General features: G+C 45.3%; 1 protein-coding gene across 2 annotated transcripts in view; it reads right to left on the bottom strand.

Moving 5' to 3' along the window:
- The window catches only part of SIN3B (SIN3 transcription regulator family member B), a 1,409,802-nt gene that overhangs the window by 1,342,764 nt on the left and 40,892 nt on the right, over window positions 1–26,146 (bottom strand). Inside the window, exon 2 of one of the 2 annotated variants that reach the window (XM_069649207.1) lies at window positions 23,005–23,475. In XM_069649207.1, the coding sequence (XP_069505308.1) occupies window positions 23,005–23,085 (81 nt within the window). In that variant the 5' untranslated portion in view covers window positions 23,086–23,475. Of the gene's footprint in view, window positions 1–23,004; window positions 23,476–26,146 lie in introns of those variants that run through there. The other variant, XM_069649206.1, reaches the window with a different exon arrangement.

Below are 26,146 nucleotides of genomic sequence, written 5' to 3'. Positions count from 1 at the left end.
GCTGGAGGGCGGCGGAAGTAGCTGCGCCCCTGGTGGAATGAGCTTGCAACCCTTCAGGAGGATCCTTACCCGCCAATCGGTAACGCTCAGTAATGGTGAGAATAATCCACCTGGACAAGGTCTGTTTGGTAACAGCCTGGCCCAATCGGTGTCCAGCATATCCCATAAAGAGTCGATCGTCCACTCTGACCCTGGACATCCTAGAAAATAAAAGCAGAGGTCTCCTAGGATCCAACCTATGGAGTCGCTCATCTTCCTTACCAGGATGAGGAGGAGGATAGAAAGAAGGGAGAACCACCTTCTGACGCAAATGAAATTCAGATACTACCTTAGGTAGAAAGGAAGAATGTACCCGAAGTACTACCCTGTCCTTGTGGAATACAGTAAAGGGCGGCTTAAAGGAAAGTGCTTGCAATTCACTCACCCTGCGAGCGGAAGTAACGCAACCAAGAACACGGTCTTGAAGGACAATAATCTCAAAGAACAAGAGTGCAAGGGTTCAAACGGAGCACCCATGAGAAATTTCAAAACCAAATTCAAATCCCAAACTGGCAACTGGAAAGGGGACGGCAGGAACACATTATTCAGTCCTTTAAAAAATTGAGAAATCAAAGGAATCTTAAAGTAAGAACATTCTTCAGATGAGCGCTTAAAAATAGACAGCGCCGCCAGGTAACCCTTAATGGTGCCTACTTGAAGGCCCCTGTGGGCCAAAGAAAGTAAGAAAGACAAAACCATACGAATGGAGCACTGAAAAGGATCAACATTGCGACCTCTACACTAGTCGCAGAACTTGCGGAAACGGTACAGGGATTTTGTTGCAGGCTGCCTGGCCGAAAACAAAACCTCAATCACGTCATCTGGGAGGTCCCAATCCTTATACCTCAACCTTTCAGATACCAAGCTTGAATTCCGGGAGACTCTGGGCATGTTGAAACTTGTCCACCATCTGCACAATGTGATAAGCCCTTACCTTGGGAGGCGAGCACTTCCCCAAGGACATGTCCAACACAGTCCCGATGTACTGGAGCTGTTGGGAAGGTGTCAGATGAGACTTCTTGAAAATGATGGAGAAGCACAGCATGTGGAGGGAGCAGCAGGTGAGACCGAGGTGATCCAGCGCTTGCGCGGGAGAGCGCACCCGGATCAGCCAGTCATCCAGGTGGGGGTAGATGTGAATCCCCCCCCCCTCACCTGAGGTACGCTGCTACCACCACCATTAGCTTGGTGAAGACCGTCAGGGCGGAGGTCAATCCGAATGGCAGGACCGGAAACTGAAAGTGTGGGTCGCCAGCCACAGACCTCAGGTTCTTTCTGTGCTTGGGATGAATCGGCACATGAAAGTAAGCATCCTGTAGGTCCAGAGACACCAACCAATCCTGAGGTTGAAAGGCATGGAGGACTTGAGAAAGAGTAACCATCTTGAACTTGTCCTTCCTGAGAAGTTTGTTCAACCAACGCACGTCCAGGATGGGTCTCAATCCCCGGTCTTCCTTTGGGATAAAAAAATAAGGGGCATACCAACCCTTGTTCATCTCCGCTACAGGCACCAGTTCTATAGCGCCTTTCTCCAGCAGGGTCAAGATTTCCTGCACAAGGAGTGGATCTGGAAGCCTCAAAGAGAGTTCCCCGGTGGATTGTTATGAGGCTGCTGTAGGAAGGGAAGGCAGTAGCCGTGGGCTATTGTATCCAGAACCTACGCATCCTAAGTAATGGCTCGCCACTCTTCGAGATGCTGAGACAGTCTGCCCCCAACCGGCGAACCATGGGACATGGCCTCATGACTGTTTTGGAGCGGCTGCGGGAGTGCCTGAAGGCAACGAGGCAGCTGCCTGAGCGGCTTTGGCACCTCTTTCCCCCCCCCCAACCACCAAGGGTACTTTTTCGCTGACCCCTTTGACTGGAGGCTCCTCTCGTTCTACCAAAGGAAGAGTAGTAACGAAAATAATCTACCCTCCACTGCTGTGCCCTAGGAGGAAAAGGCAGAGGTTGATGCACAGCAGCGCTTAAAGATTTTGCAGCAGCTTTTGAGGTCTGCAACCTCTCAAGGCTCTGGTCAGCCCTGTTGTCAAACAAATGGGCGCCATCAAAGGGCATGTTCAAAAGACCGGCTTGCACATCCGGGGCAAAACCCGGCTAACACTGTTGGTCGTGTCCAACCCAGACTGAAGGGATTTGCACATGGCATCCTTGCCATCCTGCACGAGAGCAAGGAACCCATCCCTTTCTTCCCCCTTGGGAATATGCTCAGCCGCTAGAGAAACAGTTCCACAGTATGTGAAAACCTTGCTAAGGCACAAGTGGAGTTGGCCGATTTCAACACCATACTCCCCGCAGAAAATACCTTGCGAGCGTAACCTTTGAAGCGTTTGTCATCCCTATCCAGAGGGATGGTAGGGTACGCCGCCTGCCTCGAGGTGGCCGTAGCCGCCTGAACCACCAAACTCTCGGGAGTGGGGTGAGTGGATAAGTAGCTGGGGTCGCTACAGGAAGGGCGATACTTCTTTGTCAAAGATATGTTAACAGCCTTAAGAGATTCCGGTGACTGCCAAGCAGCTGCCACTCTTTTCTGTAAAGTGAGATGAAAAGGTAACACCGGGTCAGAGGACGGCCCTTGATCTAAAATGTCTGTTAGATCATCTTGTACAAAATCTTGAGGAGGACTGGACCAGCCCAGATACTCCGAGACCCTAGCCATGAGCCGCCTGTATGACGACTCAGCATGAGCCCCAGGCTCAGGCCTACCAAATTCCACTTCTGGAGAAGTGTCCAACCCCCTGGCATCATGAAGGGTTTGCCTCAACTCCTCCAATTGACTGTCTCCAGAAAGGACAGGAGCCACACCATGCTCAACAGGGTCCTCAAAGTCAGACCTTTCTTCCTCTTCATAAATGTCATCCAGAAGAAGATGAAAACCTGGCCTGGGGATAGAAGAGGGCCTGGAATCCAACACCAGCCTCACAGACTTCGCCGAAGCCTTCCTTGGAGGATCCACCAGATCAGGGTACTCCAACGGTAAATTCCAGGCAAAAATCCCTGAAGGCGTCAAGAGTGCCGAAGGCTTCGGCGTCGACACAAGTACCGCCGTCGCGATGGGCTGATGAGAAGGCAAAGCCTCGACGTCCGAGTCGGACAGACACAGCGCCGCTTCGAGCCCTTAGCAGGTTGCAGCGGTTTCGCTAGAGACGAGGACAAAGACCTGGAAGCACTTCTCTTGCGAAGCCTTGTCCGAACGGGACTTCAAAGGTTCCCGATGCGAGTCGCGTCGCTGACCCGAGCCCGAAGGCATGCGAGCCACGGTACGATACCGTTCCTTGCCGGCTTCTTTAGAAGGCGCAACCGGAACCATGCCCTGCGATTGAAAATAAATAAATAAATAAAAATAGCCAACATCTGCTCCTTAAAGGCAGCCCATTCCTCCGGAGTCAAGGACTTCATCGAGCATGCCACTTTCCTCGCGGCACCGTCCCCCAAGGACGACGGGGAAGGCGACCGGTGACGACGCTTCCGAGAATGCCGCAACGAGGAAGAATGGCAGGAACCACTCAGGGACCGAGAACTCCGGGCCTCCTCCTGACACGGAGAGTCACCCCTCGAGTTGTCAGTGGACACCCCTTTGGACTTTGATTTACGGGACTTACTAGGTTTAGAGCCCCTACCTATCTGGAGCTTCCCCTAATGCTCCCGCAAGGCCTTGGCAGTCAGCGACTGGCATTTTGAACAGTCGTCGGTGTCGTGTCTCTCGCCCAAGCAGCACAAACAAATCGATGCGGGTCAGTCATCGACATTTTCGACATGCAGTACCGGCAAGTCTTGAAGCCAGACCGTGGGAGTCGGAGGGGGTCGAAGAAGAAGACCTCTCTACGATGAAACACACAAGGCATGCCGAGTTCTCGAAGCAAACACGTTTGCGGAAAAAACAGAACTGAAGCTACGGGTGATGTGCGTCCTATTTATAACATCCGGTGACGTCGCCCTCGACGGAGGCTTTCGAGGAACATCCACCCGACGTCAGACGCAGGTCGCCCTCTGCCGAAAAGTTTCCTAAGTGCACAGCTGTGGACATTACATGTCAAAGATGTGGAATACGTTGGAGGACACAATCCATTCGAAATAGAGTCTTTCGAGGCCTGTGACTCTGTTGGATTACCAAAATGTGACAAAAAGATTGAGATTCTGAAGTCTTTAGTTCTTTCGAGACAGAAGTTGAGAGGCCTTCCAACGTCAAGGTTGTGAAGGACGCCAGGTCTGGAAAAAACACTGGTAAGGAAATAATAAAGTCTGAAACCATTTTCGGTAGAAACAAAGGGTGTGTGCAGAACACTACCATGTCTTTATGGAACACCAGAAAGGGCTCTTAAATTGATCGAGCCTGCAGATCCCTTATTCTTCTGGACAAAGTAATGGCGACCAGAAATGCCACCTTCCAGGTGAGCTGTTTCAACTTCACTGTCGCAATGCGATTAAAGGGTTTGTGACAAAGCATACCGAGCACCACATTAAAACCCATTTAGGAGGATGCGGCTTGACAGGAGGAAAGAGGTGAAGATAACCAGCGAAATGTCATTTTATCACTTGATTCGTGAGAGTGAAGGAACATATATCAGTGTTAAGGCAAGCACCAATGGCGGACAAATATGTTCGACAGAAGTGTACATGAATACCAGTAGATGTAATGTCCGATATTAAAGAAACCGCACAATCCTTTGAGTCATGACGAGGATCAATCTGTTTTTCTTGGCACCAGTGACAAACTGAGCCATTTGCTCCCGTACTGAGCTCAGCTCGAACGTTTGCGCGCTGCTTATTTGATGCACATTTTCCTCTGAAAGATTGAGCTGAGCTACAGACCCGACCTCAGGAACCAGGCTGCCAAGCTGAGGGATTGTGGGGAGGGGTCCACACCCGTTGATCGTTCTGGTGCAGTAGATCGGGAATCTCTGGCAACTGGATTGGAGGGTATACCGACAGATCTTTTAGCTCAGAGAACCATTACCTGGCTGGCCACAACAGCGCTATGAAGACTAGAAGGCAGTTGTGCACTCTCCTCAGCTTCAACAACGCCTGATGGGTTAAGGGGAGAGGTGGATCGGTGAACCCGGACACAGGGTTAGAAATAAGGTTGGAGGAGCAGGAGCTAAAAAGCAGCTCCTGAGTATCTCACATTATTCAGTGACGAGGAGCTACCACTGGGGAACCAGGAGCTAGTACATAGCGGTCCAAAAATCGAACTTATAAGATGCAAACTTATTGTTTCGTCCATCATTTATTTTCCTAATGTTCTACTGATGTGCCCCAATATTTATTTATAGATGGGTCCCAAAAGTAGAGTTAAATTCAGATCAATGTGTTTGTTCAGCATTGTTGGCCCAGAAAACCAAATTTAGCTCCTGGTTGCTGTTGGCATCAAGTTAAACGGGCTCTTCTAGGCTACAAGCAGAAGATAAATAGCTCCCAGCTACCCTCAATTACGAACCCTGCTGACATGCCATTCCACAAAATCACCAGTGCATCCCCAAGAGAGCCCACACCCTGTCCTTCTCAGGGAGGCATAAAGAGGAAGTTTCCTGCGAGTGTTGTAAACAAATCTACGGTCCGAGTCCCCCACTAGGAAAAAATCTGGGGCAGAACTTGAACGATCAATTCCCACTCATTGTGAGGTAGTTGATATGGCGAGCCCTGTCTAAGGCAGACCGTAGGTCCAAATCCTCTAAGTGGACCAACATTTTTTTTTTTTTTTTATTGGTTTGTTACAAACCTTTAAAAATATCGAGAGAAAAAGAAAATAGAAAGAGAATAAGAGAAAAAAAAAAAGAAAAGAAAAAAGATCTCAAAGTGCATTAGAGGATTCATTCTTGAAAAAGACAGATTTACAGAAGGAGCTCCAATCGAAAGATAAGGGCAAAGATAGTCAAAGATGCTAGGGGAAGACATGTGCGAGAAGCATAAGGCTAAATAGTAAGCATTGCAGTCCAAAACACTCTTAGATTTCCGATGATCAAGCTGAAGTTATAACGACTTTGATGTCGTTTTCATATTTTTCCAGCTTTTCGATCATCTTTTCAAGAAGGAAAGTCAGTTCGATTGTTAGGCTGCGTTCCATGTCTTGATGCATCATGTCCCACCAATCCTCAGCAGACAGAGTTGGCCTTGCCTCGATATATTTTTTCAGATGATTAGATCGTTCCTGTCGCAATTGTGTGCAATACAGAATGAGATGTTTCAATGTTTCATTTTCTTCCCCGCATAAGCGACAGGTCAATATTGGAGCTCCACCTTTGTGACGAATTGCCAGTGTTTCTCTTGTAGGGAATTGGTTCAAGCGGAATTTCATATAAAGAAGTCTACGGGCGGTGTCTGGAAACTTAAGCAAGTAGGATTGAGGATCATTTAGTTTTCTTGCTTCGGCCGGGCATATTTTCATGATTCTATGGGTTCTTCTTGTGTCCCCTGTGTCAATCCAATCTTGCTGCCATAGTAGTGATTTTACTTTGACAGGATTCATATGGAGTAACTCTCTGTTGGTGGATAAGTCACTGAGGATGGTGTCACAGCGTGTTATCCATTGGGACAAGATACAGTTTGTCGGCCCTGTGTCTATGCTGGTTAAGATTTTGTATTGAGGAGCAGTTGAATCGGAGGTTATTTTTCTAAATTCATTTAGAGTGGTCCACGTTATTATTGCATTAATTGACAAGAGACTTAGCTCGTATCTTATGCAAGCTGTTGGTACCCCTATTGGAAGGCGCAAAACTTTTGACCAGAAGTGATGTTCAAGCGATGACCATAGAGTGTCTGGACATCCCAGAGCACTATTGGCTCCATGTGTAATTGCCGGAATGAATTTCATTTTGTAAAAGTCCATTACAGGTTTTAATGAATGTTTACCAAACTTCTTATTAAGTATGCAGGCCTGTGCTGTTAGTTGTTTGCATTTGTCCTTTGTTTTCACGACCCAAGGAAACTCGTTGATACTTGAGCTAATGCACATGCCAAGGTACATGGTCTGGTCAACTTGTTGTAAGACCTCCTTCCCGATTCTCCATTTAAATTTTTTCAGCCCCTCTCTCTTTTTATTTTTTTGAAGATCTTGCAAGGTTAAGATTACAGATTTTTTAGAATTCACAATTAATCCGTTTTGCGTAACGTATTGATCTAGAATCTGTAATTTCCGTTGCAGTCCTATAGGGGTTAGATCCAGTAGGACTAGGTCATCCGCATACAGGAGCCAATTTACTTCGTTTCCGTTTATTTTTGGGGCAAAGGCGTTGATATTTTCAAAGGCAGCCCCCAGGTCTGAGATGAACAGATTGAATATTATGGCAGCAAGTGGACAACCCTGTTTAACGCCTCTATAAGTATTTATTGGGTCAGATAGGAGTCCTTGTTGATTCAGTCTCACCCTTATCACCGTGTCGGTGTGAAGTGCTTTAATGGCCAAGAGTAGACTGAGCGGACAATTCCAGGTCACCATTTTCCTCCATAATAATTCCCGGTCAATGCTGTCAAATGCCTGGGATAAGTCCACGAATGCAAGATAAATTTTCTTGTTTGATCTTATAGCATCCATTTTCAAAATGTTCAACAGTAGCAGATTTAAGCCACAACCAACACCTCGGACAAAGCCAGTTTGACGGAGGTCCAGATGTTTTGTGTGTTCAATCCATTTCATTAATTGATTTTGTAGTTGGGTAGCAAAGATTTTTCCTAAGACATCTAATAAGGCTATGGGCCTATAGTTTTTCGGATCTGCTCTGTTTCCATTCTTGAAAATGGGAATTATAATAGCTGATTTCCAGCTAGATGGTATAGTGGCTTCTTCCGTGATCTGTGTAAACAGTAGCATAAGGAACTCAGACCAATCCTCTGGGTTTTGTTTTATCAAGTGGTTGGTTAGTCCATCAGGACCCGGTGCTCTTGAGGAGGAAGCTCGTAGGATGCTCTGTGCTATGCTTTCCTTGTCAAACCTTAAATCCCACTTGGTGAGCTTCGGAAATTTAGGTTCAATTGTTGAGCTGTTTTTTCTGTAGACCGAAGCGAAATGAGTGACCCAATCCGCTTGTGGGACCATATTTGTTTGAATTGCGCTTTGTTGGCAGTTCATGTTGTTGATCAGATTCCAAAAGTCGGCTGAGTTCTTATTACTAAGCACCGCTAACATGGCTTCGCTGTCCTGTTGGTATTGGATAGTTTTATGCGAAATTAGCCAGTTTTTGTATTTCTGCATAGAGGCTTTTTTTGCGAGCTTTCGCTGATCAATATCGAGTTGAGCGTGATGTCTTAGCTCTTTCCTTAGTTGCCTCTTTCTTACTGCAGTTTCATAATTATAGCAGTGTTTAGGAACAAAGTCTGGTCTTTTTGAACCATTATGAATAGTCATAAACTGTTCCAATACAACAGTATATTCAAGACTAGCGTCTGTAGAATTTGTTATGAGGTTATAGTATGAGTCTGTAATACGTTTCACTTCAGATGGCTTTATTTTCAGGCGGATTCTGTTGGATTTTACTTCAACCTGATTCCTCCAACTGTTTGGTTTCACTACGATCGGAGAAAGCAAAGTAAGTGTTAGCTTGCTGTGGTCGCTGTTTAGGTCTTCTAATATCGTTAGTTCCACTGCTCGTTGTCTGAGATAAAGAAATAGTCTATAGTGGAAGATGCCTTTCCACTTTTCCATGTTGTTTGTGCTGGAATGTCTCCACTAGTGTTCCCATTTGCCATTGTTATGTTTCTTTCTTGTAGGGCGGAGCACCATTTTGCTGCCAACTTTTGCGTTGTGGTTGGTGCTGCATAGTCTTGCACGTCCCTCAAGCATGACAGATTGAAATCACCACAGCAGATTACGTTGGGCACTTGTTGCTCGCTATTGATCGCGTCAATTAGATCCAGTACTGTATTCAAAAATTTGTATGTGCCAGCTTCTTTGTGATGCCAGTATAAGTTAATTATATTGAGCTGAATTTTTTTCTCGGAGTTTATTGAATTAGCCTCTGCAATTGTATGTTGGATGTATGGGGTATGATTGCAGGCACTTTTCACTGCCCAACCTGAGTTTTTTTTCACCATTGTTATTAAACCCGCAGATGGGCGGCCTTTTTTTCTCGCTATGGCTGGGTTCATAACTATTTCATACTCATCTGATAATGGGCACACAGTCAGCCACGTTTCCTGCAGACAGATCACTGTTTGATTCAATGGATTTTTTTTTTTGATTCATTAAATAGATGCATGAATCCTCGTGTGTTCCATGAGAGTACGTTCATGTGGGGACTACCGCGTCCCTGATGGCATTAGCTAGATTGCTCCCCCAGGATGCCAGCTAGCCAATTCCAATTTTTTGACGTGGTGTTATCATCCAAAGTTTGTGAGTCGATGTTTGGTTCACTTACAACTACAGAATCTGTTCCAGAAATTGTGATTTTGATGTTTTCTCCTAAATTGCAAAAAATGTTTTCTTGTGGGAGGCTAATTAATTCCTTGTTGATTTCTGACTTGTTGTTCGGTGTCTTAGTGTCAGCTTTGGTAGAAGGATTTAGTTTAGCATTATTTTCAAAAGTAACCTTGTGGGTTGAGGGTGAATTGTTATCTAATGCTACCGTTGCCTTTGTGGGACAAGGGTCTGCAGTATTATTTTGGAAGACCTCATGGATGTCAAAGCCTAAAGATAGCAGGAACGAGACTGCATTTAGGAGTGAATCACAGACAATTCTGGAATTTATATGCAGTGCAACTTTGTCATTCTGGTGATCGTTGATGAAGGCCACTGTTTGGATGTCATTGGATTCAATTGACCGGAGTCCAGGAACATGATGTAAAAGTCTAAGGACGTTGTTTCGATTCAAAATTAGGCCATCATTAGTGTCCAATATTCTTTCTAGTATTAGCGTATACTTCGCAGTATTTGCCAATCTATCTTTATTTTCGAAAAGATTTTGTTGCGATCTTTGTTGGTTTTTATTAGCTACAATTGATGTTCTGAGTGTTTTGGGATCCTTCAGGATAGGCTGAATTGTAATAGCCATGTCTGTCATGTTAAATTTTGGTTTGTCAATTTCTTCGATCTGCATTTTGCTATGATCATTCCAGCAAGCTAAGCTATTTTCAGTTCCAGAGTTTGGGGCTTCTTTCCGATCACCCAGGCGGCTTCTTTTTTCCGCCATAGTTTCAAATTTGTTGGAGTTTTCGGTGGGAGCCAACGGGATCGCTTCTGTTGGCGGGGGTATTAGTTCGCAAACTCGCCTATTGCTGGCTCGGGGTGCCCCATTCAAAGAGTTTAACCGGTCAATTTTTGCCAAGGCCTCAGAACTTATGATTTTGTGTGCCATCTCTTCATCGTCTATTTCAGCGGTTATCACATCTTCATAGACTGATAGGTTTAAGAGCTCTTGCTCAACAATTTCGATGCTTTCATCTGTCACAGTTGTCGATTCAGGATCGTCCGGGCACTTTTGCAAGACCTCTATATTGGTGTTTTTAGATAGCTCGTTTGCTTTTTTTGTATTAACAAATACATTGACTGATTTTAGGTTTCTTAGAAATTTCCTTGATCCCATGTTATTGCCTTTTCGTTTACATTTTTGGTTCTTTGGTTTTTTTTCCTGCAGTTTACTTGCATCGGCAATATGTGCTTTCTGGAATATTTCATAAGTTTTATCTTTTATATCGGTACAGCGGCTTGCTTCATGTTCTAAGGGTCTAGTAATTCCTTCAGAATTAGCAGACGTAGACGGCACAGCGATACTTACATCCAATAAGTTGTTTTCAGCTTGAGTCGATAGAGTACCCGAGGGAGGTTTCATTGGGGTTTCCGATTGCTCAATATGAGATGATATGATGTTTACGTCTGGCGGACGAATAACGACATCCGCAACCCGAATGGTCGGTGGTATCTTCTGTGGCGAATCTGAGTGAGACACATCCGGGGGATCAGCTCCCTCGCTCGTAGATCTTTCAACCCCCGGGGGAACGCTCTGGGGAATGCTCACATTCAGGTGCGTTATTTGAGGCCTAAAAGTATTTGCCTCTTCTCGTCCATTCGTTGTTGAGGATGGAGCACTTATCCTCAATGACTGTTCTGGATCATTTTTGCGAAGGGCGCTGCCTTCCCGCACAGTTGATAAGGTGTCTGCCATTAGTGTGTCCGAGTCAGGCTCCCGAGAAGCTAGTTGGAACTCGTCGTACATTCTTCTTTGTGGTTGAGCCTGTTTCAGCAGGCTTAACCCTTCCAGTGTTATTTCAGACATTAGGCGTTTCTCATCAACGTTTGAGCGTTTCTGGTCCGCAAGATCCTTAGTTATGGTCTCAAATCTTTGGATAAAATCCTGTATTTTGATATTACCTCCGTTATGCGATAATTCTGCTGTTGCAAGTTTAGAGTTTGTCGATGCTGCAAGTGTAGTTAGGTCTTTAACATTGTCATTCAGTTGCTCATACAATTTGAGCATTGGAGCCATGGCTATGGTCAGTGAAGACAAAACAAACGGTCTAAGATCATTTAGAGCTTCTTTCATCATCTTCTGCAGCTTGAGATCTTTCAGTGTTTGGGAAGCCGATTTTCTGTAGTTAAATGATTTCCCTTTAAGAGGCTGAAGTCTAATAGGGGAGTCGTTCAGCGATTCATCCAGAGATGAGAAGTCAGACAACTCCTCATTACATGAAGATGTAGATATCCTTGTGGTGGTTTTCATGTAACCTCTAGGTGTCGCTGGAGAGGTTTGAGGCAGAGAAATTCTTTTCCGTTGGTTTCTGTTTTGGGAGCATGGTATGGGGGGAGATACGCTGGAAGCCATTCGTCTTCTTTTTCTAAGGCCCGTTGGCCATTCGCTACTCGGACGTGCATTAACCTCCGGGTCATTTGCCATCGAACAGGATTCAGAGGTGGACAGTCCACTATTTGGGTCGATATCATTTGATGTTGATTTGGCATTCAGTGAGCTGTTCATTTTTGTCAGATCCAAGAGGAGTTTATTCGCTATGGCCAAGGAGTTAGTTTTTTCGTTGTGATGAATTTTCAAGACATTAGGGTTGGTACAATTAGGAGAGGAATAATTGCATTTAACTTCTCTGGCGCCTCGTTCCTCTAGTTCTGTCACAGTTTCAACCAGATTATTTATCGGTGCACCGTTGATGTAGATGCTTTCCTCCATGTTGGAGGAAGTTTTATTGAGAGACGAGGGGCTAATGGCATCTGACAGTGGTTGAGTGAGACAAGGCTTGGGGGACAGTGAGGAACTCCCCATATGGGAAGTCATAGATGTCATGGTTGTCAGGAGAGTAGTGTCAGAAGTACATTCAAGCCATGAGCCAGTAGCTTCCGAGGTTAGCCGTTGCGGTTTGCGGATTGTTAAACCCTGTTTATCGCTAGCCTGCACTACATCTCCCGGTAAGCATTCAGGCCCAGCCAAGTCAGCAGATTGTATGCATGGGAGTTGGGCTCCATCAGAGCTGACAACATCATCTACAAATGAGGGCTCTCTTAGCGCTTGTGCACCACTCTCAGGAAGATAACTTACACTCGTGTTCGTATTAGTTAGTGGAGTACCGTTACCTTCTCTCCGTACTTTAATGACACGAGGCTCCCCTTCATTCTTTCTGCAGGCAGAGTCAGTAGAAACATTTCCTGTTAATTTTAAGCTCAATAGGCTTTCGGGAGAAAGACAGCAGTCTGGCTCACTGTGCAACCGATTTGCACAGGAATTAACATCGTGCGTAGTTCGCACGTTGCTAGCACAAGCGCTAGCACAAGCGCTCGAGTCTTCCGTTGACATTGACACGCGTGGCAGTGATATTATGCGTGCGGATGGGAAAGAGTAGGATTTAGATTTCCTTACTTGATTGCTCCCCGCTGTAGTAGTAGACGTGACAAAGCGGTTCCAGGACACAAGTAAGGTTCCTTCAGATCCTTCTTCTGCGCGCTTCGACTGCAGACTGGTAAAAGGGTGGTGTGTGATTCTTGACGGCACTTTAGATGGTAGTCCTCGATCCATGAAAGTTGTGTGGACTCAGGAGACTCTACACGAAGTACAGAGGATTATGAGCACACCTTTCTCAGTTAATAGGGATAGGGATAGAAAGAGGGCTACGAAGTTCCAACAGCAGTCCAGCAGGCAAAGCAGACTCACGAGACTCTGCGCCAACTCCGCCGTTATTTTTGTTATTTTCGTGAAAAAAGCCGTTCAAAGGGCCGAGCCCCGCAGTCACGGCTGAGTCCAAAGGAAGTGCGTTGTTTCCGTGAAAAAGCCGTTCAAAGGGCCGAGCCCCACAGTCACGGCTAAAGCTTCAGGAGGGTTAGTATAGTACTTGGGGAATGCTTTAGTGTTTTTTAGTGTTTAAAAGTTACACGCGATCACTCGTATTTACATAATTAATGTTTGCTAATAGCAATCCGGCAGGCCTATAGAGATCTTACCTACACAAGGTTGAGGTTTTTCGCTGTATTTTCCAATAACAGGAGTCAATGAACGGGTCTTGACCTCACCTCGTCCCGCCGCTCCCCAAGCAACACAAATAACACACTCGCCGCACTCCGCGACGCTCCGCGTGTGTCCGGGGTTTTTGTAGTTAGAGGTCCGTCTCCAAAAACAGAGAACAGTGTAGAAAGACTGGTTGCTGCAGCTCCTCAGTGGTACAAACACAAATAACGCACTCCGCCGACCAACATTGCACCACAGCCAAGCAGGGAGGAATCGGTTATCGTGGTCTGAGGAGAGGGTTCCCAGAAAGGCATCCACTCAGAGATTGGTGAAGTCCGATCACTAGCGGAGGTCGTCTGTCATTGCCAAAGACACTGGAAATAACAGTCTGGATCCACTGCCTGTGACCAGCTCTGCCTGAGCATTAACTTCTTGTGTCTCATTTTCAGCCTCGCTAGAGGGAGGGCTAAAATACAAGAGACCATTAGCCCTAGGAGCCTCTCAAACCACCATGCTGACCTGTGTGTGGATTTGTGGGAAAGGGAGCAATTATGTACTAAATCTCTCATCCTGTCTTCGGTCAGAAAAACCCTGGCACGGACCGTGTTCCATTGAAAACACAATAAATAAATGAATCAGATCCGGCGAGGCAATCGTCGAACACCGGTAATGATGCCAGTGTTTCCACGTCCGTGTGCGGCCAGTGGAGTTACGCCCGCCAGGTCAGACCTGGCGCGTGTAACACCACACGGCAACATAACTGAGTTAGACGGTCCGGAAAATGGTGCCGGTACGGTTTTACCAGCACCATTAAATCTGGATCGGCTAACTCGTAATGAGGGCCATGGACTCCCTGAAGCCTGAGAAACGCTGCCATTACAGCAATCATCTTTGTAAAGACACTCTGCACCAAGCTCAACCCAAATGGGATTACTCTAATGAAAATAATTGCCTTGTACTGAAAATCAAGGTATTTGCTGTCTTAGGGCCATACTGGTATATGCAGGTACGCATCCTGAAGATCTACCACGCAGAACCAATCGTCCCTCAGGAGGGAAGAGCGGATCTGCATGTGCGCGATCTTGAATCTTCCTTGGTTAACGGGAAGATAAAAAAAAAGAAAAAAAACGGACAGGTCCAAAATTGTGTGCAGGCCAGGCTGGTTGGACTTTGGCACTGTAAAAATGCGGGACAGAAACCTGCACCATCTTCTGCAGTAAGGACTCTTTCTACTGCCCTCAAGTCCAGAAGCTTCTGGACGGCATAGAGAGAGAGGGACCCCGTCTGCTGTACAGGACAGCAGAATGGTGGGAGTGCTGGAAGTGGGTGCAAAAACCCAAACGTGCCACTGACAGAAACCACGGGTCTTTCACAATGGTCCGCCACGCCTCCTTGTGTAAGTGGAGAGTTGCATGGGACCATTGGACACCATAATTTGTTGTTTATCATCAGCGGAGGGGGTACTGCATCCAGCAATGGAGCCTCTGGAGTGGGATAATAACCGAGCACTCTGCCTTTGCTGCTTTTTTCAAGGATTGCTTGGGGAACGGATTGGCCGACGCATTTTACGGTCCTAATCAGACTTTTGGGGATAAAAACGATCTTACGACTAACGGTTTAGTAAGGACAAACAGATTTGCCTGTTAAAGGTACTAAACTAGTTTTTGCCAACTCCTCATCTGTGGAACCATCAAATGGAAGATCTAGGACTCTCTCCTGGATCTCCTTTGAGAACTTGGTTGCGTGATGCCATGCCTGGCGGGTGACATCAAGGCCAATTAAATGGCAGTGCGCAGAAGTATAGACCTGATGCGCGGCAGTCTCCAGAAGATCCTGGGCCCGAACAAGCTGGTCTTGAAATCATGAAGTCTTTCCTGTGGTATGAATTGCTCGAACTCACAGTTCTTTCCATAATTTTAGATTAGCTGTAGCAAGAAACAACTCTGTATTTGTATGAAGCAACTGAGCTGTCGCATTAGCAAAGACTATCTTTCCTACACCTTCTAGAACTTTAGCATCCTTAGACACCACCTGGGAGGAAGAGGATAAAAACAAAGACTTGAACTGGAAGGTCACCTCAGCGACCACAGTGGAAGTAAGTGGGCCTGCAGTAGGGGGAAATCTCCTCAGATGCCTGTAGTTTGTAAGAAGCGTCAATCGATTATGTGCTGGCCTGTATGTGGTGGCCGTATGTGGTTTACCACACACCATGCAGGCTTCTGCCAAAATGTCCTTTTGAAGGAAGAGGCCCAACCGCCCTAGTGACTTTAATGTAAGGGCCCCTGAGAGAACCCCTGCCTGCAGTGCTGGGGGATCAGGTGCTGGTATGTCCAAAAATTTGGATCCAGCACCCCATCGTGAAACACCCTGATGGAAGGTGGGTCCTCACTGTCCTCAATGACATCCTGTACATAATTTTTGACAGTAACGTCAACTGTCAGAGGAGTGTGGCACACTGAGTGCAGGCTCAGGGTCCTTTGGTTCCATAGGTCGCTCCACCGGAGCTGGTGAAGAGTAGGCAGCAGAGGCGGCATTTCCTTTGATGCAAGAGTTTGGTGGGTCTGGGGAAAATGTCCCTAATAGGTCCTTAAAGTATGCCTTCCTAGGGTCGGAGTGCATCAGGTTCCGGAAACAACTGGGAGTGGACGATCAAGCAGACTGTGCCTCCACGAGTCTGTTGAAACTGGTTGCCAAGAGGGATCCACCCACCCCCCATCCAGGGGTCCACAGATTGCAGAGGAGCCAATGCCAGAGGAAGCAATAACGTTGGTGCAAGGGGCATGCGTGTATTCCATTCCAAAGGTGGATTTATGGACACGCCCTCCCCCTCCAAGGATGCAGATGTCAAACATTTGGGCCTGGCATCTAGACCAGACAACGCGGAGGGCACTAAAATAAATGGCCGTCCCTGAAGGGGCCGACAAAATGGCCGACGGGCTACACTGGCTGAGGTGCCATTTTGAGACCATCTGTGGCGACATGCATCACAGGTCTGTCTGTCAAGTAGTCTCAACTTGTTAGCCCTATGAGGGATCCTCGCCAGTGCCGGTAATGAAAGACTTTGGATGTTTGCGTGGCTTAGGCGCCCCCTCAAACTGGCCAGTAGAATGCTTAGCCACTGTGAGGGGAACCTCTGAACTTAATCTGGTCTTATTAGCCCTGGAACGTGGATCCTCTGCCTTGCTGGTGTTTCTTTTAGCACCTTTCAGGGGAACCTCTGGAGCGAACGCAGTACCTTTAGACCCCCAGAGGGGGAACCTCGGGACAGATGCCGGTACGTTTATCTCCCAAAGGAGGAACCTTGGAGGAAACTCTGGTATCAGTTGAGACTCCGCTTGGGGAGCCTCAGAGCAAACCCTGATGACGCTAGAGCCGGAACAACTCTTCCCAGAACCGGATGACCACAGGAAGGAGTCACCCGACTGGGATGCCCGGAAAAATAAATACATTTTTAAAAAGTACTTACCGGGCATCTTCTTTTCTCTTCAATGAACGTCCAAAGGTGTACCAGAGGAAACCTGTGGAAGACCTGTTCCCACCGGACAAGTCTTCTTTCGAGAGCGTGGAGGACTCGAGTCGCAGCAGAAGCACACGTCCCAACAGTAGCCGCACAACTGCAACACATCGACACCAACAATCTCCTCCAAACCTACCAATCTGAGTTCAGACCCAGATGCAGCACGGAGACAGCAACTATACAGGTGGTCGACGACACCCTCAACTTCCTTAACGATGGCCACACCCCGCCTCTTGGTTCTAGTCAACCTCTCGGCCGCTTTCGACACAGTAGACCACCAGACGCTTACCAACACCCTACATTGACGCATTGGGACCAGAAACCTTGCCAAACGCAAGCAGTTTTTTCAGATGGACTCCTCTATATCACCAATGCTACCAGTCACCTGTGGAGTCGCACAGGGCTCCGTCCACTCCCAGTGATCTTCAATCTAAACATGGTGCCGCTGGGAGCCCTCCTAGCCACACAACTTCCACATCCATTGATACGCCGATACATTCACCAAACAGCTATACCTCAAGATCAACTCCATCAAGGACATCCATAGGCTCAAAACCTGCCTATTGCTGATCCGTTCTTGGATGTCCAGTGCATACTTGAAGCTCAACCCATTCAAGACCAAATTCTTTCTCCTCACGAACACCACCCAGCCAAACAGACCTGGCTATCAACCATGAGCTCTGAGCGATTCACACCTGAACTCACCTCCTGTGCCAAGTCCCACAGGTTCCACTTAGTCAAACACCTCTCCTTCAAGACCCACAAAGCTAAGACAACTCAACAGCTGGTATCATCTCTCCCTCCTGCGAAAGGTTAAGCCTGTCCTCCCCCGGATAGCTTAAGATTTACCATTCAAGCACTGGTCCAATCCCACCTGAATGGGGGCAATGCACTCGAAAGCCGCCCGCCAGCCTCCCTTGTGCCCCTGAGAAGTGTTGTACACGCGGCTGCATGCCACATCAAGGGTCTATGCAGATATGACCAGATCACCCCGGCCCTCAGACCTTCACTGGCACCCACTGCACGCCCAAATCACCTGCAAGCCCTGCTGCATCATCTATAAGGCAGTCACCCAGCTACCTCGCAGAGAAACTCTGCATCTCCAGTGGACAGCGCACCACCAGAAGCCAGGACACGTGCAGACTTCAAATCCACTGCTGTGAAAAGGAAAGGACCAGAAAACAAGCTTTCTCTGCCGTTTCCCAAAGCCTATGGAACCACCTCCACATTGGCATCGGACTCGTCCCCACACTCTACAATTCAGAAAAGAACTCTAGACCACCTTTTCAAGGAGTCTAACCCTCCTCAACACCCAGGCCATCATGTCTCTCGCTTCACCCGACTTGCTAGACACCGCCCACTCCTCTCCGTCCTGCAACCCAGTACAGCTGTACCACTCCTCTGTCCCGCTCTGTATCCTACCCCCTGCTGTATATCTGTTCCATTGTTACCACTGAAAAGCACTTGGCTATGCATCTTTAATGTTGTATACCTATGTAAAGCGATCCGTTGCTTATTGGATCTACATCTGCGTTCTATAAATACCATAATAATAATAATAATGACGGTCCAGGCCGAGGCACAGGATTCAGGGTCCGCTGCCACCGCATAGTGACACCCTCATGTAGTACACAAAGCAAACCCTTTACAATCCGAGAAAAAGAATACGACCGCGGTCCGAGGGTAGGAAGACACATTTGAAGGACAAAGCAGGGAAAAACAAAAAAACCTGCAATTTTAAGAGCGCCCGATCCAGACCTTCCGGAGAAAAGGACTGAAGGGCCACACATGCTAGCCCGCGTAGAGGCTATCGAAAAGTGCTCCGGTCCCATCCCAAAGAATTTCTCACAAGTATGGAGGAAATGGGACAGGACATAGGAGTATGAAATAATTAACCACATCAGCTCCCCAAGACACGACCGAAGTAGTGAAATTGTGAGTTGCCTAATGATGCCTAAATCATCTACTCAGTCAGTATTTAATGCAGTGCCTGCCTGGTATACCAAGGTTTTTCCATCCAACCTTTGGGGAGTGAACCTACAGCTGCAGCACTCGCAAATGAAACTCTCACATCGTTCATCATATGAACCTCGAGGACTCTATACATTTCACAATGCTTGATTATCCATCCTATCTAGAGTGCTTTGTAAAAGTTTCTATATCGTAATCAGAGATACAAAAGATATGCATAAACAGGTTAACCGTTTGCATTAAAAGAAACATGCAGTCAAATGGAATTTTAAGCTGTCAAAAAAGATATCAAGTCAGGGTCAGTGTACAAGGCAAGAGGACAGCACCACATACTCAAGGACCATAAAAATCTACAGGTGTCGGGAGGATAGCTCAGGGGCAACATGCGCGCCTTGGAAACAAGACAACACAGAGTAACGCATGTTTGATCCCTGGGTTCATTCTTAGAAACCATTGAGTATTAAGCACGTTCTAAATAAACAATTGTGTCCACCTAATGAGTCTACAGATTACAGACAGACACCTCTTAGCACAACTCTACAGCAAGCAAAGAATGTATGTTGAGCAGAGATGTGGAACATTTAATGTAAAAGACAAAGACATAACTTATTCAATAAGCATCTGAGAAAATTATAACAGACGGTGGTAAGACGGTACCTCTAGTGAGAAACCGGTGCCTTTACGGGAGGTCTTACATTCAAGAATTTATATAGTATGCATCTTTCACATTTAATGGCAAGTTAACATTTTTCTAAAAAAACAGTCATCTTTAACCATTCATGTGTTGAAATTGATCTTTTATAGGACTATAAAATTGATCCTTTTGGGGATTATTTTTTTAGGTTTTGAACCAGAACATCCCTTTATTGTTATATATATATATATATATATATATATATATATATATATATATATATATATTTAATTAAAATTGGAGATTCCTATTACTTGGAAGGAACATTGATGTCCATTCAACTTAAGCTTTGTAATAATTAGAACATCTTGGTGGTGTTTCCACAAAGCTGAGTGGCCAATCTGCAGGCTATACGAACTGGTTAAGCCTGCAGATGTATTATAGCCTGGAAACATTGCTGAGCCTGCTGCATCCGTTAATGTTGGTCACTTTCCCGTGCATGCGTGCCTTACTTGGACCCGATCCCTCATGCAAGCGACCTCACCGATTCCTTGGTTGTTGGTGAGACGAGAATGCACTCTGCAACAACACCGTAGCACTGCAGAAACTGCTACTAAGAAAGCGAAGTCTACATTTTGTTGACATATTATAACTGTCAACTGCTAACTTTTCACCCGTCTGTTAAAAATCGAGTGAATTACTGCGCACAGCCGCACTTACTTTCTCCATTTAAATACTCCACCCCTCACTTCCAATTACTTCCCACAACCCTATAAAAAAAGCCACAACGAGAAGAACGCCTGTATTGTAGTAGCTTCTACTTTCTACTCCTACACTGTGTGTATGTGTACTACAATGAGACAGGTTATCATTTAACCTCCTTGAAAATCCGACCCTAGAGGAGTGCTCAATGAAGAAACAGAATAAATACAAGAAACTATTAATATCCCTAGAGATTAACAGATGCGAAGCCAATACGCAAACTGCAACCAAATGGTCCACCGATACATTAAAAACCTGGCTAGCACAGTGTCAACTATCCTTACATTTTGAAAACCTTGCATTGACAATTTTGAACAACTTACTGCAGAAATTGTATTTAGAAGTAAAACATTAATCAGGTTCTGAATTTCAGCTTGCAAGTCTGATTTCAATCTGTGCTGGCTCAAATAGATATCTAAACAACCCTCCATTTTCACAAAATGTGAACTTGATGCATGGGGAAGAATTCCAGATTGCCAACAATGTCTTCATAACAATTATTTAAAAAAAAAAGGCAAGATGTAAGTGCAGAGATCAAACACACAAGCCGTACAACACTGAAATGATCTGCACACGCTAAAAATAAGTGGAATCTTTAATACAGACCATCCCATAACTCTCCAATACAAAGTGTAGTACGATATCCAGCTCCATTTTGCACGATGAGGTAGGCAAGGGCAACGTTCCCTGCCAACTGAGGTCTTCTGTATTCGCAGTGACGAAACAGGCTGCAAATATGCCACATTAACATTAAACAAACCTATAAAAAGCCACGAATCCAACACTGAAAAAAACAGAATGGCGTTTGTGGTGCAATTTATGAAGTTCCAGTTGAGGAGGACAGCCCCATTACATCTACAAAAACTCACCCAAAATGCACCATGTTTCATTCTACTAGTTAAAAGAATTTCAATTGCTGAAGCCAAACTTAACCCCATCTGGTAAACACACGCAGCTCAATGATGCAAACCATCATTAAAAAGCAAAATTAACTATCTACACAAATCACTCCTTGTGCGAGACAACTGTGCAGATTTTAACTAAGACAGGCCTGGAAACTAGTCGGATCAAATCTATTACTGATGACAAAAATTAATCCTCAATCAAGAGCTACTGGAACCCACAATACTCAGAAAAAGGGAAATGGTCTGCACTTCTAAATAATGAGGAAAAACCAACCAACAAAGCTTCAACCTCCCTTTGTATCACAACACCTGTCACAGATACTCCTACAATCATCAAAAAAAGGAAATATCCTGCACTTACAAAACAGACAAACCAACTGAAGAAAAAAAAACTTTACCAGATGAACTGCCAAGCAAATCATCTGGTCACGATTCTCTTGCTACGGTCAGACACGATCCTACAACCACCAAAATAAGGAAATATCCTGCATTCCACAAAAGGCAAACACCAACTGAAAAATCTTTACCAGATGAACTTCCAAACACATCATCGGTCCACGATTCTCTAGCTACCACCTCGACCACAAATGTAAACACTTGAGTCGCTAGTCTTTTTCCACATGGCCAATTTATAAACTGCATCCTTAATTTCCATGGCACCACACACTTCAACCTTAAATAGAGGTTCTTCTTTGCATAATGACCCTTTACATCCACTACCCCTTTTCCCAATAAAAATAAATGTCTGCAGCATTTATGACTAATTTGTCTTTTTTTCTATTTTATGAACTACTGAAGTGTTCTCATAGCTTTATAAACCCACAGCTAGGGCCCTACCGAGCATTATTGCCCTACATGCCTCGTTAAAGGCCCTCAATACACGTCAGCCTTTAACTAGGTTTTCAGGGCCCATTATGCTGGTGGAACTCTCACTGCAGGTCTATAAACCTATATTACATCCTCATGTACTTGTATTGCACCAAGACCATATTTAAAGACTGGGAAGAAGAGACTTTGTGAAAGTGAAGAGAACAAATGCAAAGAGTGCATGTAAAAGGGAAGGCTTTAAAGCAGGCAAGCAACTAAACTTGTTTTCACTAGCGGATATTCCAAAGTTTGGCATAAAAATATAAAATAACAGTTTTTTAAATGTTCTTCCAAGTTCAGGGCGAAGACAAATTCCTCCTCTGAGACCAACTAAACACAAAATGCCACTTTTAGGTCATTATGCTACAACTGTTCGGAAATTATATTTAAAAGGTGAATGCCACATAATAGTTTGTTAAAATTCATACATTTTCCTACCAGATTGATCACACGAGAGATTTATTATAGGCTTTAAAAAAAAAAAAAACAGGTGCACTTTAAAATACACACAATATGTGTTTTGGTCTGCATACTGCATCTTCCCTGACAAACCTTAAATTAAGAGTGTTACTTGTAACCAAGATGTTCCCGCTCCTACAAAACCAGGGATAAGATGCTTCCATGCCAAGGACTTTCAAAATGCATTTCAAAACATCCCTGCGGTTTATAAAATCGAAAGGTGAATAGATTAAGTGAGGAGGTTGTTCAAGGAGAGAGATGTATATTAACAAAAATATCTGCTAGAGTCCTGCTTCAAAGAAAAGCTAAGCACAATGCTACAATCGATACATAATGTCCAACTATGCTCTACCTTAAAGGACTCGTTTCAGATGATTTTAGAAGAAGAGGTTAGTCGTTGTGGGCCAGATTGGGTTGGAAAGGACACCAAACTAAAATGGCAGTGCATATAATGCTTTCCATACTGCTGGCACTTACATGGACTGGCAGCTTCTCTTGTGGCTTGGTCCAGTTGTTGGAGCCAACCTTACAGCTGCTACTTCCTCCTCCGCTCGCCATGCTGGAGCCGTCCCCAGTTCCAAAGGGTGTACACCCTGTTCAGTGGGACATTGAGTTCCAAGCACTGGCGGGAGGGGACAGGCCCGCCTTACATGTGTGCAGATTGGCAGGAACTTTTCTTTCACGTAGTCACAAAGCGCTTAGAACAAACCGTAACCAGGATTATATTTCTTGCGTCAAAGGGGCACATCAGTTTTGCAATGCTAGAGCTCTTGATCTTGCAGCTCAATTGCCTGAAGGTTAGCCAATCGTTGTTCCTGGTGGGATCCCTCATAGAACCATAGACTCTGCAAGAGGTGGAACAGAGTCCAGCAGAGCAGCAAGATCTCCGTACAATTTTAATGTCTCGTTTCTTCATTGAGCAGGTTACAGAACACTCTCGAACCAAACCTAAAATAAAGAAAGCAGAGTCAGCCACAAAATAATCAATCAGGCACTTTTTCATATACCCGGGAACAAATCCGCTTTAGAAACACTTACAAATGAATGGAGACAAAATAAAAATAGAGTCATTCAAGAGCAAATAGAACCAGGAAAATAATGTACTTTGTGCGTAAAATACATTGACCCTAAAGTGGAACGCTGGAGCACACTGCCACTGAGGTAATATACATCACTCCCACCTCCGACAGCACTTTAATTGGATTTCTTTCACAAGGAAGATGCACTTCAATACAGCAACCATGTGTCTCTGGTGCCATACATAACTCAGCTAAAAATAAATGTAACCAACAAAAGAAAAGCACAACAGATATGTTTGACCAATGGGGGTGGGGGGGGGGGCGGTCGGCGGGGTGGCATGTGTCGGCGGGGGAGCTCATGCTTGGAGCATATGTCCTATCTAACCTATCTGAGGCTACAAGTAAGGGAAAACAACAAGGAAAAATAATTTCTGAAAAACTGAGATCCATAATAAAACCACTATGGGCCCAAATGAAAAAATGTAATATGGCGAGTTAACATATGGCCATCTGAAAGAAGCTGTGGATATTGGTCTTTCAAGGTCACCATGAATTTTACTTACCTTTGACAACATTTGAACACGTTAGGAGACTTCTGTGGGAACTAGCAGAGACAAAAACGACTAACTGTTCTAGTTAGTCTCTCGCAAACGTTCCGTGACAGCCCAGTTAGCGATAAAGAAGCAAAGAAAGCAACATTATAGACAAGGAAAATGACTAAAGAAAAACTGAAGGATCTGTGAGAAGGTCAGCAATCTGACCTTTTCATGTGGTGCATAGGAACCTCTCTTAGTCTGGGGTGAGAGGCCTACCAGGGTTGAAGCCAGAACCAGTCCTACCTAGAGGGGGACGATGGCAGCTGAGGGGTTCCAATTTCTGTCCCCTCACCAAGTGCCTGTTTGTACATGTGCAGTATCAGCTTGCATCTCCCCATAACTCTAAGTACTAGCCATGTTTTTGCTCTTTCCTAGGACTATGTGTGAGGAAGTAACAGTCCGGAGAGACCACTGGCAGCAATACAACCCATCAGCGCCCCACACAATCAACATGCAGCAAGCTGAGCTGCAGCGTTCACCCAGAGAGCCAGCAAGAGAAGAATCAGATCTTACGCAGCTTTCCACAACAGCACGCAGCACTCCCCAATGCAGGCTCAAGCAACAGTAAAACCTATGCATCCAACCTAGACCAACAAACTTTTGCCAGAGCAGAACATATTTAACTTAAGTGACCTCTTTTTGGCTTCCCCCAACATGAACTTGGACACATTAAGCCTTGAATCATGGTGACAGCATGCAGAGAAAAGGGGCCAGAGCTTAGCCACCTACTTGTAACTACAAATGTTTGTAACACCAACCGGGCAGGGCAAACTGGACCAGAATGGTCAGAGCCAGTGATCCAAGGGGAGGAAGAGGTGGAGGTTAAAAGAGACCCAGAGAAACAGGATGTTGTGGGGTTTTCGGAGGAGGAGGAGGCAGCAGACCAAGAGACCAGCAGGAGGAAGGACAGTGGACTGGAACATGGAGGCGAATTAAAGAAAAGGTAAGGTATTGGTTGGTGAGAAGTGGTGAGTGTGTATTCAAAGTGGGTCAGTGAGAGTGTTAGAGGGAGTGTAGTGTGTGAGGGGAAACTGTGAAAGAGAAACAAAAAGGGAGGACCCAGGTGATTATACTTGTGTGTTACTATACCACCTTTTCCACTGGCTTGAGAGTTGGTAGGCAACTAGACAGATTAAACCTAGTTCTGATGTGACTTCGATACAGGGAAGTGGGTCTCTAAAGAGTGCACACCATTTGATTTATTTATAGGTAGCCAGCTTTTGGTCACCAGCAATTGATGCACAAGTGGTAAACAATGGATTGGTGATTTGTGATGCTGATCCACTTGAACACGAGAAACCCACTTGGCGAGATCCAAAGTAAGTGGTGGGTCTGTAGAGAAAACAGATCATGGTTTTTAGAACAGGATCACCATTAATAGAGAGAAGCAGATTTGCTCACTTTGTACGTGTATCTTCCTGATTTTTTCAGGTCTCTTTGAATTTAAACCTTGAAGCATGAAGGATTAGTCCCACAGTTTACACTACCCCCATACATTGAGATAGGAAGTGAGTGTGAACAATATAATCACTAAAGATTTATATACACAACTGAACTGTGTCCGAATAATTAAGAGGGGTTCACTGTTTTGTTCGTTTTAGATTTATGACTCCATGGGGGTTGGTCACATGGGCTAGGCTACACGGATGCCTGGTCCATTCTCCAGAAGAAGGTCGAGAAATATAAAGGCCAACTTTGTCGAGCCCTCTTGGAACGACCGAAACATGTGTAGATTATATTAATAAGCCGCAGTGCTATTGAACAGAAATACATACTGTTAGTTCATATAGGTGTAAGAAAAAGATTCACTGATGTGTTTTTTTATTAAGGACTCCATGTTTAGGGTAAACCCAGTTTCTGTTAGTTATCGTTGGATGTGTGTGAGTAAGTTTGAGTATGCATGATGGAATGAATCTGATGATGTCTAAGGTATATGGATTTATGTGCTCTATGAGCAAACAGTGTTGATTCATTTCATAAATTGTTTGACAATAAATATAGGTT

The sequence above is a fragment of the Ambystoma mexicanum genome, chromosome 1p (assembly GCF_040938575.1).
Source record: "Ambystoma mexicanum isolate Mex_15411 chromosome 1p, UKY_AmexF1_1, whole genome shotgun sequence".
Lineage (NCBI taxonomy): Eukaryota > Metazoa > Chordata > Amphibia > Caudata > Ambystomatidae > Ambystoma > Ambystoma mexicanum.
Note: the sequence above shows the minus strand (reverse complement) of the source record. Positions and strands in the feature narration are given on the sequence as shown.